The sequence below is a fragment of the Cetorhinus maximus genome, chromosome 16, assembly GCF_964194155.1.
Source record: "Cetorhinus maximus chromosome 16, sCetMax3.hap1.1, whole genome shotgun sequence".
In the NCBI taxonomy this organism is placed as follows: domain Eukaryota; kingdom Metazoa; phylum Chordata; class Chondrichthyes; order Lamniformes; family Cetorhinidae; genus Cetorhinus; species Cetorhinus maximus.
The window spans coordinates 59,899,739-59,920,060 of NC_135894.1; the positions used below are offsets into that span (position 1 = coordinate 59,899,739).

The 20,322-nt window shown below is 43.9% G+C and overlaps 1 protein-coding gene across 1 annotated transcript in view; it reads right to left on the minus strand.

The window, feature by feature from the left end:
• LOC144691873 (cilia- and flagella-associated protein 47-like) overlaps positions 1-20,322 on the minus strand; it is a 647,761-nt gene that overhangs the window by 146,701 nt on the left and 480,738 nt on the right. The window contains exon 51 of the mRNA XM_078560450.1: positions 6,175-6,282. Within this exon, the coding sequence (XP_078416576.1) occupies positions 6,175-6,282 (108 nt within the window). The remainder of the gene's footprint in view (positions 1-6,174; positions 6,283-20,322) is intronic.

Sequence of the window (20,322 nt, forward strand, 5' to 3'; positions counted from 1 at the left end):
GCATAAGTTCAGGTGCTACTTACTATATGGGGAAAATTTAGTGAATGATATTATAATGAACACTGTATTAATTGGATAATTTAATAATGAACAGTTTCATTTCAAAAGAAAGATTTGCATTTATGTTTGATCACATCTCAAAGTATTTCACATACTGTGAATTACTTGAAGTGCAATAACTGTGTAGGGGACAAACATGCAGCCATTTTGTGTATATTAAGATCTCAAACATTAATGAACAACTTGCATTTTTATCGTGCTTTTATGACCTAAAGACATCCCAAAGTGCTTTACAGTCAATGAAATACTTTGTAAGTGTAGTTACTGTTGTAATGAAGGAAATGTAATGAGATAAATGATCAATTAATTTAGAGGAGTCTAGAACTAGGGAACATAATCGAAGAATTAGAACCAGATCTTTCAGGAGCAAGGTGGTAGAAGTTTGGAACTCTCTTCGACAAACAGCAATTGATGCTGAATCAATATCAATGCTAGATCAATTGTTAAATTTAAATCTGAGATTGAGATCTGAGGTGCAAGAAAAAAGATATAGCTGGCTGGTTAAATTCTTCCAGCTTTGTGCATATGCAATGTAAATGCATTAGCTATGACCTCACCAGTCTGCAGAAGACATGTTTAGCATGAAGGCTTTTTGTATGGAGAAGTGTGTGCTGTTATTTTTTTTTTAAAAAACTTTTGTTGCTAACATACACCTGTTGTCTTGTGCAAATTTAAATACTGTGTTGTCTAGGAAATGAATGAATTCTTCTAATTCTACTTCTATGTGAGTCCAAATACTCTATGGGCAGGATTTTGCCCTTGGCGGGGGCGGGCGGGGTGGTCAGGAAGCACCGCAATTTCACACTGGCCGGCCAATTAAGGCCCACACAGCATAGAATGTGAGTGGCAGCACTCAGCGCTGCCTGTGCGGGCAGGGGGAAGAGGGCGAACAGGCCTAGTGCGATCTCTCTGAGGCACGGAGCTGACGGTCATCCGATGTCATTGTGCATCATTTTACGCTCGGGCGTGTCAGGCATATGCCTGCACACCGAACATAATATTCTGCCCAAATGTTAACACAAACAGAGAAGGTAGTGATACTAATAAAGAAGTTAGTGAGAATGAAGAAAGAGCCCCTGAAAACCAAAAGGAACCCTGAAAATTAAAAAGTAGCCCTCAGAAAATCTCAAGAGCCCTCAAAAAAATTTATTTTGACCCCTTCTGCAGGCATGAAATTTACATGCCTCATTTGTTTCATCAGTGTCCAGGGCGCATGGACGATGATGCGTGGATGTAATGAATCACACGTCTCACATGACAAACTGCTTTAATGTGTTTTTATAGCCCCTGATGCTTGAAGATCACTTTTGATGCCTGAAGATCACTTCTGATGGTTAATGGATACTTTTGATCGCTAAAATTGTTTTTGAGTGCAAATGATCACTTCTGAATGCTAATGATCACCTCCACAAATTTACCATAGCTGTGATGGCTTTTGAACACTTCTGAACACTTAGACTCCTGAAGTAATCAGGACCGATTGAAATAAATCATGATGAAGTTAAAGATGTCAAGTGAGTGTTTTGATGGCAAATAGTGACCGTCTCTGCCATAAAGATTCATTCCAAATTACACTTTTTGATGTCAAATGTTGTTACTGAATGTTTTGAGCGCAGAATTATGTCAAAAACCTCTGAGAGGGAAGCCAAACTAATGACAATAATAAAAAGACAGTCGATAAACACTCAAAGCCGAGAAATATCAAAGAGCATGGAAAGAAGACAGAAAGATAAGATTAGAGGAAATGATTGCGATGGGGGACCCCCAGCACCAACAGCAACAATATTACCAATAGCGTCACTAGCACTATCATCAGCATCAACACTGACACCAATGTTCTTTTCTAGATAGCCAATTGGGTGAAGGTTAGAAATGGAGCCAATCTTTCCTCAATCTTGCATTTATTTACAGAGTTAAACATTTCAAGCATACACTCCTTAACCAATAAGTTTCAATAAGTGTCTCTTTCTCTGTACTCAAGTGAAACCTCATTTATTACCCACGATATGCATACAATTAAACGCAATTAATATACAATTAACAACCAGTGCTGGCACCAACATCAGCACTGGCATTGGCACAAACTGGCAACAACACTGCCAATGGCAGTATTAATAGCAGCACCAAAATCAACATGACTTTCCCTTAACAAATCCATGCTGACTGTCCCTAATTAATCTGTACCTTTCTAAATAATGATTCATATTGTCCCTTAGCACTTTTTCCAATAATTTGTTCACCACCAAGGCTAGGCTGACTGGCCTGCAATTACTCGGTCTATCCCATCGCCCCTTTTTAAACAAAAGTACAACATTAGCAGTCTTCGAGTCCTCTGACATCAGGCCTGTAGCCAAAGAGATTTGGAAAATGATGGTCAGATCCTCAGCTATTTTCTCCCTTGCTACTCATAGTAATGTGGGCACAGCAATTTATCTGCTTTCAAAGATCCCAAACCCCTTAATATTTTCTCTCTTACTATGTTTATCTCATGCAATGTTTCACAGACCTCCTCCTTAAATACAATGTCTGCATTGCCCCATCTTTTGTGAAGTCAGACATATTCATTGAGAACCATACCCATGACTTCCACCTCAACACACAGGTTACCTTTCTTTGCTTTCTAATCGATCCTACTCTTTCCTCTTGCTCCTTATGTATTTCTAAACCATTTTGTAAGTTCCTTGATTTTACTTGTCAATATTTTTTCATGCCCTCTTTTTTCAATATTTTTAAAATTTTCACAGAATCACACAGTGCAGAAGAGGCCCTTTGGCCCATCGAGTCTGCACCGACACATGAGAAACACCTGACCTACCTACCTAATCTCATTTACCAGCACTTGGACCATAGCCTTGAATGTTATGAAGTGCCAAGTGCTCATCCAGGTACATTTTAAAGGATGTGAGGCAACCCGCCTCCACCACCCTCCCAGGCAGCGCATTCCAGACCGTCACCACCCTCTGGGTAAAAATGTTTTTCCTCACATTCCCCCTAAACCTCCTGCCCCTCACCTTGAACTTGTGTCCCCTCATGACTGATCCTTCAACTAAAGGGAACAGCTGCTCCCTATCCACCCTGTCCATGCCCCTCATAATCTTGTACACCTCGATCAGGTTGCCCCTCAGTCTTCTCTGCTCCAACGAAAACAACCCAAGTCTATCCAACCTCTCTTCATAATTTAAATATTTCATCCCAGGCAACACCCTGGTGAATCTCTTCTGCACTCCCTCCATTGCAATCACATCCTTCCTATAATATGGTGACCAGAACTGCACACAGTACTCCAGCTGTGGCCTCACCAAGGTTCTACACAACTCCAACATGACCTCCCTACTTTTGTAATCTATGCCTTGATTGATAAAGGCAAGTGTCCCATATGCCTTTTTCACCACCCCACTAACATGCCCCTCTGCCTTCAGAGATCAATGGGCACACACGCCAAGGTCCTTTTGTTCCTCAGAACTTCCTAGTGTCATGCTGTTCATTGAATACTTCCTTGTCAAATTACTCCTTCCAAATTGTATCACCTCACACTTTTCAGGGTTAAATTCCATCTGCCACTTATCTACCCATTTGACCATCCTAACCATCTATATCTTCCTGTAGCCCAAGACACTCAACCTCACTGATAATCACCCGGCCAATCTTTGTGTCATCCGCAAACTTACTAATCCTACCCCCCATGTAGTCATCCATATTGTTTATATAAATGACGAATAATAGGGGACCCAGCACAGATCCCTGTGGTACGCCACTGGACACTGGCTTCCAGTCACTAAAGCATCCTTCTGTCATCACCCTCTGTCTCCTACAACTAAGCCAATTTTGAATCCACCTTATCAAATTACCCTGTATCCCATGTGCATTTGCCTTCTTTATAAGTCTCCCATGTGGGACCTTGTCAAAGGCTTTGCTGAAATCATTATAAACTACATCAACTGCTCTACCCTCACCTACACACCTGGTCACCTCCTCAAAAAATTCAATCAAATTTGTTAGGCATGCTGACTATCCCTGATCAAATGTTGCCTCTCCAAGTTGAGATTGATTCTCTCCTTCAGAATTTTCTCCAATAGTTTCCCTACCACTGACATGAGACTCACTGGTCTGTAGTTCCCAGGCTTATCTCTACAACCCTTCTTAAACAGCGGAACCACATTAGCTGTTCTCCAGTCCTCTTGCACTTGCCCTTCTACTTTCTGTTCTTCTCTAGGCTTTCTGCATATTGCGCTCTTGGTGTCTGAAATGAGGTTCACTTTTCTGCCCTGTGGGTTGGGTGGGGGAGGGGGAGGGTGCTCTAGATTTGGAAGTCTCACCTTTTATCTTTAAGGGAACATATTTGATCTGAACCCTCTCTGTCTCATCCTTGAATGCCTCCCACTGCTGACACTCATTTACCTTCAAGTGGCTGTTTCCAGTTCATTTCTGCAAAATCTTAGCTTGCAAATTGGCCTTCCCACAATTTAAAACTTGTACCCTTGGTCTATCTTTGTTCTTTTTCATAAGCATCTTAGGGTATGGGAGCACTGGGAATTCAATAATCTGATTATTAACCTTTGAGCAACTTTCCCACTGCTTCCTGCAGGTATGCATTCCCAGAATGACATCTCAAATGAGAGAACTGGACAGAATAGATAGGGAGAAACTGTTTCCGTTGGTGGAAGGATCAGGAACCAAAAGACACCAATTTAAGGCATGGAGAGCAAAAGGAACAGAGGCAGCAGGAAAGATATTTAATGCAGTGAGTGGTTAGGATTGGAATGCACTGCCTTGAGCGTGTGGAGAAGGCCGATTCAATCATGACTTTTAAAGGGAAGTGGAAAATTAACTGAAGAGAAAACAATTGCAGAGCAATGAGGAAACGGGGTGGGGGATGAAGGGTGCACTGGAACTAACTGAGTTGCCCTCGCAGAGGGCTAGCACTGATATGGTCCATTTCTGTGCTGTAACAATTCTGTAATTCTATGATAGTACCACATGTATGCCTTCTTCCCAGCCATCTCAGATTCCAATCCATGTGGCAGAAAGCAGCAAAGGCCAGGCTCCCCTTTGCTGTGGCACATGTGAAGCAGCCTGCAGCAGATCCTCTCGGGCCTCAGCTGCCATAAGGAAAAGGCTATCTCAGTCCCAAAGGCTCTTTCAGCATTGTAGTCACCTCACAGTCTCCTGCAACTGGAGCAGCATTGGATTGAAATGGGACAGAATTGGATGCATGAAGCAAATGCACAGTGAAATGAGTAGGGGATTTTTGCTACTAAAAATTTGTATTAAAGTAGTGTCTGCAGAATTTTGACTTTGTGGAAGGGTGCCAAGGACCTCATTGACCCAGTGCCTCGTATTTAAAATATTTTTTCTACAAATCACAGCATGGCCTTGCTCCTCCCTAATTATAAAACCACCTGTAGCTCTATAACCTCCCTCTACCTGGACACTCCATTCTTCTGATTTCAACATTTTATGGATCTTCACTCTCCTCATACCACCACTGGTGTTTATGTATTCAGTTGGTGAGATGACACTTCTTGAAATTCCCTCTAAATTCTTCCATTTCTCTATATCTCTCTTCTACCTCTCCAAGCAAGCTTTTGGTCACCATTCCTAATCTCTCTTTCTTTCGTGTTTATCTTCTTCATCTTAAAAGATGCCAACAGGAATTTTTTTTAAGTTCCAGAAAGCGCTCCCAGGCAGATTACACTTGGACAATAGCATCACAGCACCACCTCTCTTGAAGATGAATGTCAAGAGTTTTCAGAGCTAAGTGTGCAACTGCAACACCTACCTTGAAGACTGTGCTTGGAGGGCTCACTCAGAAGTAATTAAAATGAAAAACTTCCATGAGATAGAAGAGCATGACAGACATGCATGATATTCATGGGTATGACTAGAAAGTGTTACTGGAATTGCACCACAAGAAATTCACACTATCCACACACATCTTTTATTATAATTATATCGCTGTATCCTACTGTTTTCAAGTTGGTGCTCAGTTATGATTTTTGTAGTGAATCTGCCACACTAAAGTAATGATAAGAAGCCAATAGAAACCTAGGATACTTATTGGGGTGTACAGTCATCTCTACTTAACAAATAATTTCTATGTAGTAGGGTACTTACTTTCCCAGCTCACACTGCAGCTCTGGAAGTGTAATTGGTGTTGGCTTCTTTGCAATGAGCTTGAGTTCATACCAAAACTCTCCTATGAGGTCTGAGTGGAAGGTGACACTGCAAATAAGAACAGATAAGAAATTTATTATTTCACTATTTAAATATCAAACAACAATCAAGCTTTTGTTATTCATTACATCACATGTATCATTATATCATTTGATCAGAAGCCCAATTTTATTGTCTGAAGTAGACATGACAATCAAGGAGATAACATGCATCAACTGTCTGCTTATTTCAACAGTTGCTAATGTCTGAACATTTTAAATGGTTTTAATCATGGAAACTAATAGGAGGCTCAATGCACTAACAACAAAAAGTCTTTTGGTAGTACAGCACCTGAGTATTGCTATAAAAAGAGACATGTCTAAGTTTTTCGCCTTGCACTCAGCAGGACACTTTGCAAGAATACCAATATAAGGGGAAAACAACAATTTATACTGTATTTGAAGAGAGTGCTGATGGGTTGGAAAATGGCATTGCCATGGGGAATGCACCATGGCAAGCCAGTGCCAATGTGATGCGAGGTATATAGGCCATACGTCCCAAAGACTGGTGGATTGCATCAAACAGCATGTCCCAGCTGCTGTTTGCAAGGCGCAGGGTGCAGACCATACCCAACCAGCCTGTGCTTGCAAAACTCAGAACATAGTGACCAACATTACATGTGATTCTATGATTGGACAACATTTGCTAAATAATCATCAGTGTGCTAAGAATTATGCTGACAAACAATTTAAGATTGTCAGTTGGGCAATGTGGTGCATTTGCGTGTACTGGAAGCTACCTATATTAATACACAGGGCCCTGTTCTTTTCAGACAGAAAGAACACATACATACATTGTGCTGTCTCAGCTAAACAAAATAAGTGACAGCCATTCACTGACTCATTCCTGAGGGCAATGCCTTGACCAATCAGGGTCAAGCTGCCTGGTTTAAGTTTCAAACAATGCCTGGCAGCTAACTGTCAGTCACCATCACTGGTGCATTCTCCATGGCAATGCCACTTGCCAATGATTCAGCACTCTCTTCACATACTGTTATAAATTGTTGTTTTCCCCTTTTATTGGTATTCTTGCAAAGTGTCCTGATGATTGCAAGATGAAAAGCTTAGACATGTCTCTTTTTCAGCAATACTCATTAAAATTCCTACTGATGGAAAAGGTTGATGGTTAAATGCAGGAAAACACTTGTAATATAGTAAACAAAACAGAATTTTGTAAGCTTCATTCATGTGCTGAGATGTCAGGCAAGTAGCTCCAGTCACGAAATTTCCTGACTCAGTAAAAAGTGCCTTGTTAGAACCAATTTTCGATCTGGGGAGATGGGGGCAGTATAGATGTGGGCCATCCACCCCTGGAGGCAGATTGAAGGCATCCAGAGGGACAGCTGAGAGCTGAGGCATACTGGTTAAAAGCCCTGCCTCCATTCTCTGGTTCTTCAACCCAGTTTCTTCTTATATTTTAGGCTCTCTAGCCCTCACCCACTCCCCATGCCACCTCTGTGCCTCTGCGTCAGCTCATGCACCACCAATTCCCAATAGCCTCTCATGCTCTCCATCCCAACTTATAACACTTTCATGACCATTCACCCAGCATACACTCTGTGCAGAACCAATGAGCCTTATAGAAACAATGGAATGTGTGGAATTGCTTAAAAAACACCCATTTCTTTAAAAAAAACTACTGTTACTACACCCCTATGAAAGTGCCAACCAGATCTTTAAAGTATCAATAGCAGAAGCTATAAGCACTTGACACCACTTTATCCTGTGCGAATAAACATTGAGCACAGAAAAGTCTTAATATAACATCATAAAGCAAAGTTTTCACTGCTCTGCACCTGTGTCAACAAAGTAAATCCTTTTATGGGAGTCTGGGCTCCCAGCCAAGCATGGAAATACTAATACTAAAAGGAACTTTTACATAAACTAAATAAACTTTAAATTCTTTAACAACACACAAAATAACTTTTTATTTTTAAAAACTCAGATAATGCTACTAAACAAAACATTGGGTAGCATTGGCCTTCAGGTATGGATTGTTTGTTGCCAGCTACAAGAAGGCCACGGCAATCTTTCCCTGACATCCCTTTCTGCCACTGGCCATTGCGTACTCTATGGGAAAAATAGCCTGCAAAGAAAACTCATCCACCATCCCACCACACCCCCTTATTTACATGCAGCATGTAAGGCTGAGGGCTATAGAAGTGCCTTGTTGGATGATTCTATAGCAGAAATCTAGCATTGGGACATAATCCATCCCCTTCAATTTCCCTCTGTTGCTTGTCTCAGATACAACCAAATAGATGGCTAGATGGCCAAATGAATAAATGCAGCCCAGCATTTGTTCATGATTAACAGGACAAAGGTCGTGGGAATTTCCGCAATATGTAAACAGACTATCCTTTTCGAGATGGCTACTTCACAACAACTGTGAATGGTCAATGTTTGAGTTTTTATATAAATTATTGAAAATAGAATTAGTGACACGCACCAAAACAGGGAATAAATTGTTCCTCTTGATATTCTCTAATTGTACAGAAAAACAATCAAGCTACTATTTTAATTTTGGTACAAAATGTTGCCACAATCCTAAAGCAATGTTCTTTTCCGCAAATGTTTGCAAAATTAACAGTTCAAAATGTGTTGTTTATGTTACTTGTCAAAGGTTTCACAGCTGCCAAGTGAATAATCCATCGTTATTTAAGATGAGGACATGATCCATCTTTAAATATCAAAAAACTAATGGAAAGTTGTCAATCTCACTGGAGTGAAAACATCAGACAATAGTGACTCAGCTACACTGGATCTGTCTCAGGTGTAATTATAGGCAGTGTAAAACAGCAGTATAAGCACTTCAACTGATTATAGTTAATAAGGAATGATTCTTTCAAAAAATGTTGAAACCACTGCACTCTTCTTGATATACCAAATTACAAATATTTGCATTAACCAAAATTAAAGTTATTTAAAACTACATTGTATTTTCACAGAATCACAGAATTTTAACAGCACAGAAGGAGGCCACTCAGCCCATCGAATCTGCACTGGCTCTCCAAATGAGCATTATGACCTTGTGCCATTGCCCTGCCTTTTCCCTGTGCCCCTGCACATTGTTTCTATTCAAATAAATATCCAATGCCCTCTTGAATGCCTCGATTGAATCTGCCTCCATCACACTTCCAGGCAGTGCATTCCAGGCCCGAACCACCTCGTGTGGGAAAAAGTTTTTTCTCACATCACATTTGCTTCTTTTGCAAATCACTTTAAATCTTTGCCCTCTCATTCTTGATCCTTTTACAAATGGGAACAGCTTCTCCCTATCTATTCTGTCCAGCCCCTTGTGATTTTGAATATCTCAAGCAAATCTCCTCTTAGCCTTCTTCTCTCCAAGGAGAACAGTCCCAACCTCTCCTATCTATCTTCACAACTCAGGTTTCTCATCGCTGGAACCATTCTTGTAAACCTCTTCTGCACTATCTCCAATGTGTTCACATTGTTCCTATAATGTGACGCCCATAACTGTACACAATACTCCAGCTGAGGTCTAATGAGTGTCTTATATAAATTCAACATAACCGCCTTGCTCTTGTACACTATGCCCCTATGAATAAAGCCCAGAATACTTTATGCTTTATTAACTGCTCTCTCTACCTGTCCTGCCACCTTCAATGATCTATGCACATATACATCCAGGTCTTTCTGCTCCTGCACACCCTTCAAAATTTCACCCCTAATTTTATATTATCTGTCCATGTTCTTCCTACCAAAATGCATCACCTCACATTTCTCCACATCGAACTTCATCTCCCACCTATCTGCCCACTCCGCCGACATGTCTATGTCCTTATGAAGTTCTACACTGTCCTCCTCACACTTTATAACACTCCCGAGCTTCGTATCATCCGCAAACTTTGAAATTGTCCCCTGCACACCAAGATCAAGGTCATTAATATATATCAGGAAAAGCAAGGGTCCCAATACCGATGCCTGGGGAATTCCACTACAAACCTTCTTCCAGCCTGAAAAATATCCATTGACCATTACTCTCTGCTTCCTATGTTTCAGGCAATTTTGTATCCACGTTGCTCCTGCCCCTTTTATTCCATGAGCAATAACTTTTCTCACAAGTCTGTTGTGTGGCACTGTATCAAATTCCTTTTGAAAGTCCATGTAAACCACATCAACAGCATTACCCTCATTGACCTTTTCTGTTACCTCTTCAAAAAGTACCCAGCAAGCTAGTTAAACACTATTTCCCCATTAGAAATCCATGCTAGCTCTTCCTTATCAACCCATATTTTTCCATGTGACTGCTAATTCTATCCTGAATAATTGTTTCTAGAATCCTGCCCACCACTGAAGGTAAAAAATTACTGAAATTAGAACAGCTTGTGCAATCACACTATGTTAATCCACTTTAACATCATAGGGAAGAGGAATATCTCATTACTGTTACTGCAGCAGTTATGTTGAGTTTAGGTTATGGAAAGTTCCTCTAGATAGACGTGCTGCTTTGTGACACTTGCCAAAGAAAAGAAAAATCAGCCAGAACTCCTACTGCTGTTTACTGGCCAGCGACCCTCACAAGAAAGGAGTGGATGTTCGATAAGAACAAGGACAGCTGCTTTTGTGGTTCATTGTCCCTGAGTAGCAGACCCAGGCATGAGAAAACAGAGATATGGGGCAGAATTTTTCACCCGTCGGGTGGGTGGGCAGGCATGCGCCTGACCTGAACAAGCATAAAATAGCACGCGATGATGTCGGGTAAGTGTCCCGACGTCATCGTGTAGTCACGTGATATTTCGGTTGGCGGGCACATGCCAGAGTTGGCAGCGTGCCCACCGACAATTAAAAGGCCTATTAAGGCCATTAACAATCCAACTGAATTAAATTCTTCACTGCCTGTCCAATCATATGGTTGGCAGGCAGGCGAAAAGACCAGGCGACCTTTGCATTTTTTGGGAAACTTCATCCATGGGTAGGATGAGGTTTCCGTCCGTCACTAAAACAAAATTTCATACTAATTTCTAACATGTCCCTGCTCATGTGACCGAGTCACATGCGGGGACATGTTTAGTAACATTTTACAATGCTTTATTTTTCATTTTCAAAACTGTTCATCTCCGAGGCAGCACCGTGCCGCAGGGAGCTTTTCCTGGGTGCATCCACACACATCACAGAATCTCACAGTGCAGAAGAGGCCCTTTGGCCCATCGAGTCTGCACCAACACGTGAGAAACACCTGACCTACCTACCTAATCCCATTTATCAGCACTTGGCCCATAGCTTTGAACGTTATGACGTGCCAAGTGCTCATCCAAGTACTGTTTAAAGGATGTGAGGCAACCCGCCTCCACCACCCTCCCAGGCAGTTCATTCCAGACCTTCACCACCCTCTGGGTAAAAATGTTTTTCCTCACATCCCCCTAAACCTCTTGCCCCTCACCTTGAACTTATGTCCCCTTGTGACTGGCCCTTCAACTAAGGGGAACAGCTGCTCCCCATCCACCCTGTCCATGCCCCTCATAATCTTGTACACCTTGATCAGGTTGCCCCTCAGTCTTCTCTGCTCCAGCGAAAACAACCCAAGTCTATCCAACCTCTCTTTATAACTTAAATATTTCAACCCAGGCAACATCCTGGTGAATCTCCTCTGCACCCCCTCCAGTGCAATCACAGCCTTCCTATAATGTGGCGACCAGAACTGCACACAGTACTCCAGCTGTGGCCTCACCAAGGTTCTACACAACTCCAACATGACCTCCCTACTTTTGTAATCTATGCCTCGATTGATAAAGCCAAGTGTCCCATATGCCTTTTTCACCACCCCACTAACATGCCCCTCCGCCTTCAGAGATCTATGGACACACACGCCAAGACCCCTTTGTTCTTCAGAACTACTTCCTAGTGCCATGCCGTTCATTGAATACTTCCCTGTCAAATTACTCCTTCCAAAGTGTATCACCTCACACTTTTCAGGGTTAAATTCCATCTGCCACATATCTGCCCATTTGACTATCCCGTCTATATCTTCCTGTAGCCCAAGACACTCAACCTCACTGTTAACCACCCGGCCAATCTTTGTGTCATCCGCAAACATGTGCAAAGTCGCTCACTTGCCCTCCTCTCCCCCAAACCCCAACACAGGCGGCGCAGAGCGCTGCAGCGTGCTTTTCACGCTGGGAGGGTCTTAATTGGCCTGCCGGCATGAAATCGCGGTCTGGCTTCCTGACCGCTCCCGCCCGCCCCCGCCAAGGGCAAAGTTATGATGGTGGGCGCATTGGCAGGTGGGTGGGGGACAATTTGGTGTGAGGGTCAGAAATCGTTTAAAGCCAGCGTGAAATCACAGTGGGATCATCCAATGGTGTTCGCCATGGCAGAATGCGAATCCCTCTGATGGCTGGTGTGAACCCGATTTTCATCCCGGTAATCGCCCCCCGTGCCCAATTTACCATTACACCGGTGGGAGAACACGCCAGCCCAGAACACGTCTGAACAAGTGAAATGTGCAAAAGTCGGGACTCACCTTTAGGGCCTTGCTCAGATCACGGACATCTGAGGAGATGATGATGCTGGACTCCTACAGCTATGGGACCCAGGAGGAACATATGCATTGCATGCTGGGTGGATTCTCGTGGGCATGGCTCCACTGCAAAGCAGCTCTCAGAAGATAGGAGGTCTCCATTATGCTTTGGAGCATCATGGTCTTGGCCATGTGCTGCAACAGATGATTGGCGAGTGGGGGGAGAGGAAGGTCCAGCTGTGAGTGGGAGAGGAAGGTGTACTGGGAGCGGGGTGGGGGCGATGAGGGTGTAATGGGGGAGAATGCTGCAAATGGAAAGGTAAGTGTGAGGCGGAAGGTGCCCGGGGGGAGAAGTGAGTTCGGAGTGGGGAAGGTATCCAGGGGGAGGGAGTAAGGGTGGAGGAGAGAGTAAGTGGGGGGTGTCCAGGTGAATGTGCAATGGAGTCAACGACTGCCTCCTGGGGAGCGAACTGAGGGCCTGCATGGTAGAAGGGAAAGGTGAGTGTGAGAGGGGGTAAGGGAGCCGGGAGGGTGAGGGTGCATCGGTAATGGTAGAAGCAATGTGATTGGTGGGGACTCGGAGGCAGACATGGATCCTAGGGGTGTGAAGGAGGAGGTCAGAGAGGTCAATGTGGATGGGGGTGGGATTCTCAGTTCACCTGGACATCCTGAAATGATAAGGGTTCGGGTTGGCAGGAGGTGGTGGGGTGGTGGAAGTGATGCTAGGGGGGTCCACAGTGATGGGGGAGAGGGCATGGGTGACTGGGGGCGGGGGAAGGACGGTGGAGCTGAAAAGATACTTGACCACGACCATGGTTGTTGAAATTGAAAGTCAGTGGAGCCTTGTGTTGCTGCATGGGAGTGCAATCAGTGAGTGGGAGTAGATGTAGGGCAGCTCAGATAGACAACTGAAAGAGACCCCCAGCAGGCAGCACTGAAAATGCTCAGGACAGTGCGATGCCTGTGATCGATGAAGGCTCTGCCTGCGTGGGAGAGTGCTTGCATGAGGCTCCCAAAGGCCCTGCGCCACACTTCTCCTTCCAGAATCACTTGTGATCCGGCTGCATGCAGCTGAACTGCTAGTGGTGGGGGTTGCAGTGAGAGGACTCGCAAAGCACATCAATGAAGCTGAAAGTCCCCATTACACATTATCCAGCGAAAATGAATATATTTTCAGAAAAAGTGACAAAACATGTTCACCCGTGCAACCACTTGTGATCAGAATTTCTTAACTTTTCTATGCCTACCAATTCTTCTAGGTGCTTCTCTGACATTGCAGCAGGGGTGGAGACAACTTGTGTAATAGTTGGCCTTGTTGCCTCTGATGATTTCGGCATGCATCCTCTGGAGAGCAGGGGCCTTGAGCGCCCTTGCTTGCTATGGCTGTCCTCCTGTGGGCCAGCTGCTCCCTCTGCAGTGACAGAGGATGAGGTTGAGGGGGTCACAGACAAAGGGGACTTGGAGGGAGTGGACAGCCTCTGAGATTCCTGAGTGGGTGACCCAGGGGTGTCCAGCTGCTGCCTCCTCCTGCTGCGGACACGTGTCCATGCATTGACTAACAGATTGTGAACCTGAGCCTACTCTGGGTCTAGGTCCCACCAAGGTGTGTCTCTCTGCACTGGTAGGGGGTGTGGGTAAGCACTGTGATGGGTCTTCCAGGCTGCTTATTTCCAGCTTTTCACCGAAGGCTCCTCCTGTTGGCTCAAGGTGAGGGCTGGCTGGCTGAGGTTGTCAGTCACTTGGCAGAGCTCCCTGTGAACCAAAGTAGAGATAATTAGTGCATGGCAGCAGAGCTAAATGCAGGAGAGAGAGAGAGCACTCACAGTTGCATTGAGAGAGGGATGATGTGGTGCAGGAGGTGTTCACTGCCGACCTCACCATTGCTGCATGTCCTCACCAGTCAGCACGATGGCATGCTCCTCAAGGTGAGTGAGGGGCCTAATGTGGGTCAATGCACCCCGGTTAGGGACCTCTCCCTGCTGTTGTGAGTCAGCTTCTCCTGCATGAAAACAGATGGAGAGAGAGTGGGTAGAACGCATGGCACTGCATGGAATGTTTATGTGGTGAGCGGAGCCATGGACTGGATGAGGACATGAGCTCCAGGGGATATGAGCCTGATGGAGATGTGCGTGTGTGTGAGAGAGTAAGTGGTGTTGTCCCTTGAGGTGTGAGATCCCTGTGGATTTGTGGTTGGTTTGAGAGTGTGAGAGTTGAGAGTGGTGAGCTGGCTGACTTAGCCTGGCAGAGCAAAAAGAGCACTTATCCTCTTCCTGCACTGGATGGCTGACCTCCTCTGTGCTCCCGGTGGCACTGACCACCACTGCCACCACCTCCTGGGCCAGACTGGTGACTTTGGTGGACCTTCTGCGGCCAGGGAAGGGGTAGAGGACATTGCGCTGACCTTCCATCATGTCCAGCAGGCGGCCCAAGGAGGCCTCACTAAATTTGGCAGCTGCTGTCTTCTTTGTCTTTGTGGCCATCTGTCACCTGGAGCACTCCTGGTCTGTAGATATGGGGCAGAATTTTCCCCCCGTTGAGGGGGGGGAGTTGAAGAGCGGGCGCGGGGAGGCACACCTCCGGCATTTTATGTGGGCGTGGCATCTGCACGGAGGCGCTATGTGCTCCCTGTGCGGGCGGGGGAATTCCTAGTCCCAAGAGTGCACTCTTTTGCGCATGCGCACGAAAGAGCACACTCATCTCCCTGAGGCTAAATGCTGCCTCATGGAAATCGTCTCTACTATAAAAAATATTAAAATTAGAAAATAAATAATCCCTGACATGTCCCCTCATGTGACACTGTCACATGAGTTGGGACATGTCCATAACTTTTAAAAACACTTTAATTAAATTTTTTAAAACCTACATGAAACCTCATCCCGCCCGTGGATAAGGTTTCATGCTTTTCCTAATGCCCGCCAGGGCTCCTGGCCTGCTCGCCAACCTTAAGGTTGGACGAGCAGGTCCATTAATTAATTAAATGACTCTTGTCAATGGCCTCAATTGGCCATTGACAGGTCGGGGGGCACACAACTGATTTTGCTGAGCCCCCACCTACCTGAAAATTTAAATGAGGCGCAGTTGGGAGTTCCGCCCGACGTCACCACGCATCATTTTACGCGTCGGTGAGTGGGCCCCGCCCCCCCGACAGGAAAATCCTGCCATGAAGTAGGCTGTGCTCTGGTGTGCTTTAAATGTAGTGCATGGAGCGAGGAAGCGCTGAGGTCCAGCGTGGCAGGCAAATCCACGCTCATCCGCCAACGATCCGGTGTTTTTGCCATGAACGCATTATTAATGAGGTAGGGACATGGCGGGAAGGGGACTATGGCGCAAAAATCCGCCATTGCGGCTGGTGGGAAAAAAGTCGCTTTTCACTCCCGCTACCACAAATCTGGGATGATTCTGCCCAGTATCTTTGCGAAAGGGTAGGACAAAATGGGGGAAAATAAGCTTTAGTCACCCACTGCATTCCTATGCACATTTTAATAACAGGGCTTTGACCATAAAGCATAAACTGAGAGCGAACTGTTGGTAAGTGCTTAACTGAGTAAACTGCAAATAAAGCAAAGATTTTAAAAAGGAAATTTGGTGAGAGTGGAAATTCAGGGGCAACTAGTATAGAAATTGTGTGGAGCATAAACCTCTTGGGCTGAGTGGTCTGTTTCTGTGCTGTAAATCCAATGTAATTCTATTTATTTCTATAACTCAATGTAGGTGACATCAATATCAATAATGCAAGTTCTGTTGAAGGGTCATGAGGACTCGAAACGTCAGCTCTTTTCTTCTCCACCGATGCTGCCAGACCTGCTGAGTTTTTCCAGGTAATTCTGTTTTTGTTTTGTCAATAATGCTTTGTACTCTTTGCATCCACCCGGTAGATAATTGACATCAAATATCAGCAGCATAGTTAGCATAATAGTACAATTTAATGGTCATTTTAACCACAACAGATATGGCTGTTCTTACTTCACAACAGTCACTACGCTTCCAAAGTACTTCATTGACTGGTGTTCGTGAAAAGCACTATACAAAATCATGTCTTTCTTTCTGTGATGGAAGTTACCTGGGCTCCGTCATACATTACAGCTCTCCACCCTCATCAGGGATCACTCTTACCCTTCCAAACACAACAGAGCCATTTCTAGGTCAAGTGGAATGTTGCAGGTGTGAGTTGGTGGCATCAGGAATTCTGATGTGGGAGATGGGCAGCCAAAGGGTGCAAAATTGAAGGAAAACAGCAACAACATAAAAAAAGACTTGGATTATCATAGCACTTTTCATGCCACTGGATGTCTCAAAGTACTTTACAGTCAATGAAGTACCTTTTGAAGCATAGTCACTGTTGCAATGTAGGAAAGGCAGCAACCAGTATGCACACAGCAAACTCCTACAAATGGTAATGTGATGATGACCAGATAATCTGTTTTTGTGATGTTAATTGAGGGATAAATATTGGCCAGTACAAGGGATAACTAATCAAAAATCAATAACTCCCTGTTTTTCTTCAAAATAGTGCCATGAGGTCTTTTATATCTACCCAAGCAGGTAGATGAGGCCCCAGTTTAATGTTTTATCCAAAACACAGCGCCTCCAACAATGCAGCACTCCCTCAGTACTGCACTGGCATATTAGCCTTGATTTTTGTACTCATGACCTGGAGTGGGACTTCAACTTTGTGACTCAGAGTGCTACCAACTAAGCCATGGCTGACATAAGCAACAGAAAACAAAAAAGCTCCAATACACAATGTTCAATTAATTAACTCTAGACAAACAAACAAGAACATAATTTTACTTCCTTACCTTTTGAATTGTCACAAGCTATGGTTTTGAATTCATATCTTAGTGATACCCTTCCAGTAACTGATAGAAATACAAACTCTGCATTAATTGCTCTTAGCGATATAATAAAGACTGATTTTTATGTTTAATTTGAGCCATTTAACCATGTTTCCAAATGGCCTTCAGGAAAATTGTATGACCAGAATGAAAGATGAGCAAAGGATGTGAATGAAATGGAAGGATTGCCAACACCTGAACCCACCTCCCATTGCCAGTTATAATTCTGCCCACTGTGTTGAATTCTGGGCACCACACATTAGGAAGAACATGAAAGATTTGGAGAGGGTACAGAGTGATTTACTAGTATGATTCCAAGTCTGAGGCATTACAGTTATATGGACAGACTGGAGAAGCTGGGACAAAAACAGAATTACCTGGAAAAACTCAGCAGGTCTGGCAGCATCGGCGGAGAAGAAAAGAGTTGACGTTTCGAGTCCTCATGACGAAGGGTCATGAGGACTCGAAACGTCAACTCTTTTCTTCTCCGCCGATGCTGCCAGACCTGCTGAGTTTTTCCAGGTAATTCTGTTTTTGTTTTGGATTTCCAGCATCCGCAGTAGTTTTTTGTTTTTATCTCTGTGGAGAAGCTGGGGGTTGCTCTCTTTAGAGCAGTGAAGGCTAACATTAGATTCAATAGAGGTTTTCACAATCATGAATGGTTTAGACACAGTAAATAAAGAGAAACTGTTTTCAATGGCCAAAGAATTGATAGCCAGAGGTCACAGATTTAGAATAATTCATAAAAGAACTAGAGGAACAAGTAGTTAAAATTTGCAATGCACTACCTGATAGGGTGGTGGATACAGATTCAGTGGTACGCTTCAAAAGGGAATTGGATTAAAAACTTGAAGAAGAAAACAATAGCAGGGCTATGAGGAAACAGCAGGAGAGTGCTCTTCAAAAGTCGACGCAGATTCGTTGAAGTAAATGGCCTCCTTGTGTGCTGTACTATTCTATGATTCTGTAAAGTGAGAACTGAGCCTGAAATCCACCATTACAGCCCTCATTTGTGGAAACATTAAGGAAGCTTTAACTCAGTTTCAGGCGTAAAAGGCGTGTGTGACAATGGGCCGTGGATGAGACGTTAAATCGAGGTCCTGTCTGCTCTCTCGTGGCCGTAAAGGATCCCATGGCGCTATTTTGAAAAAGGACAGGGGAGTTATTCCTGGTGTAATGAGTAATATTCGTCCCTCAATCAACATCACTAAAAACAGATAATCTGGTTATTGTCTCATTGCTGTTTGTGGGACCCTGCTGTGAGCAACATTGGCTCCCACATTTTCTACATTATAATGGTGATTACACTGGAAAAGTAGTTCTTCCATTGGCTATTAAGTGCATTGGGATGTCTGAGGCTATGAAAGGCACCATATAAATGCAAGTCTTTCATTACTTTCACTGGAATTCGTGCAGCATACGTCAAAAACAGCTCGAGATTAATCAGGCCCTCCTCTTCAATGAAGCACATAGAGAAGCTCTCCTCCCATTACACTGTCTACGTCATTGATCGGTAGGGGCAAAAAGGGCCAGTATGCTTCCATCAGGACAACAGCATGTCAGGTGTACATTCTTTCTACTCATAGCACCACATCAATGACAATGTGTACTTATAGTGTGCTTTATTATTCATTGAGATTATAGACATAGAGGAAAGGGTGTAATTATTTTGTGCTGATCTATTCAATCAGGTGCTGAAGACTTTCAGGCCTTATAGCCTCAAAGAGGTTGATGTGATGCACATATCTTCAAGGATGGGCACTGAATTGAAGATTTGTCATTTATTTTGAGGTGGGAGAGAAGGATTTATGGCAGTGGTAATAAAGGTAGACTATGTTAAACAGATGTGAACACTTCATTGGTAAATTGAGATCTGAGTTCCTTGCAGCTGTCACCAAGGAGTCCTGGGCTGATTTTCATTTCAATAGACATTGGATGAGTGTTGGATGTTGAAAGAGGCCCAGTAATTTGAAAAGGACAAGGAAGATGGAAATATTATTAAATATTATTTTAATCTGTCCGTTTTACCTTGTAAAAGACTCGCAATGCCACACATATATCCCAGTACTCCTAATCCTTCTCTCCTGCGCTGCACATGCTTCTCATTCAATCACAATGTGACACTGCAACACAGCTCCTTCCATTTACAATCATACACTTAACACCCACCAGTGTCCTCAGAACTGACACAAATATGCTGCTGATATCTGGTTACAACAGGAATGTATTTAAATGTTCTGCAAGCTCCTTTCACACTAAATGCATTTTCTTGCATACCTCCCCCTCTTGCTCACAACTTGCTGCTCCTTCTCAGAATCTACTTTATAAGAAGCTGGATCATAAATGTTCATAAACCTTTCAAGCAACACACGCTAACCTACTCCCACTCTTTTTGCAAGACAAGCTGGCAAGCAACAAAAGGGAGAGAGAACCTAAAGGAAAGGTGGGGCAACCATCAAGCCTTAATTTTGATGGAAAATGCTGCCATGGAAATTATTGCCACAGGGAGGATGCACAGTGTTAGATATGCCAAGCCTGGAAGTCAAGTACAGCAGGGTGTTCGGCTGTTTCCATTACCTCTTTTGGTGCTGTATTGCACTGACACTTATCAACAATTGCTTTCCCTTCCTTGGTCTAGCCTAGGACGTGAACCCTGCGCCTATGAGATGGAGTGGGACAATCCACCAGAAGATGTGGTGGCATACTGGCACTTATCCTTACCTTTTCAAGAACC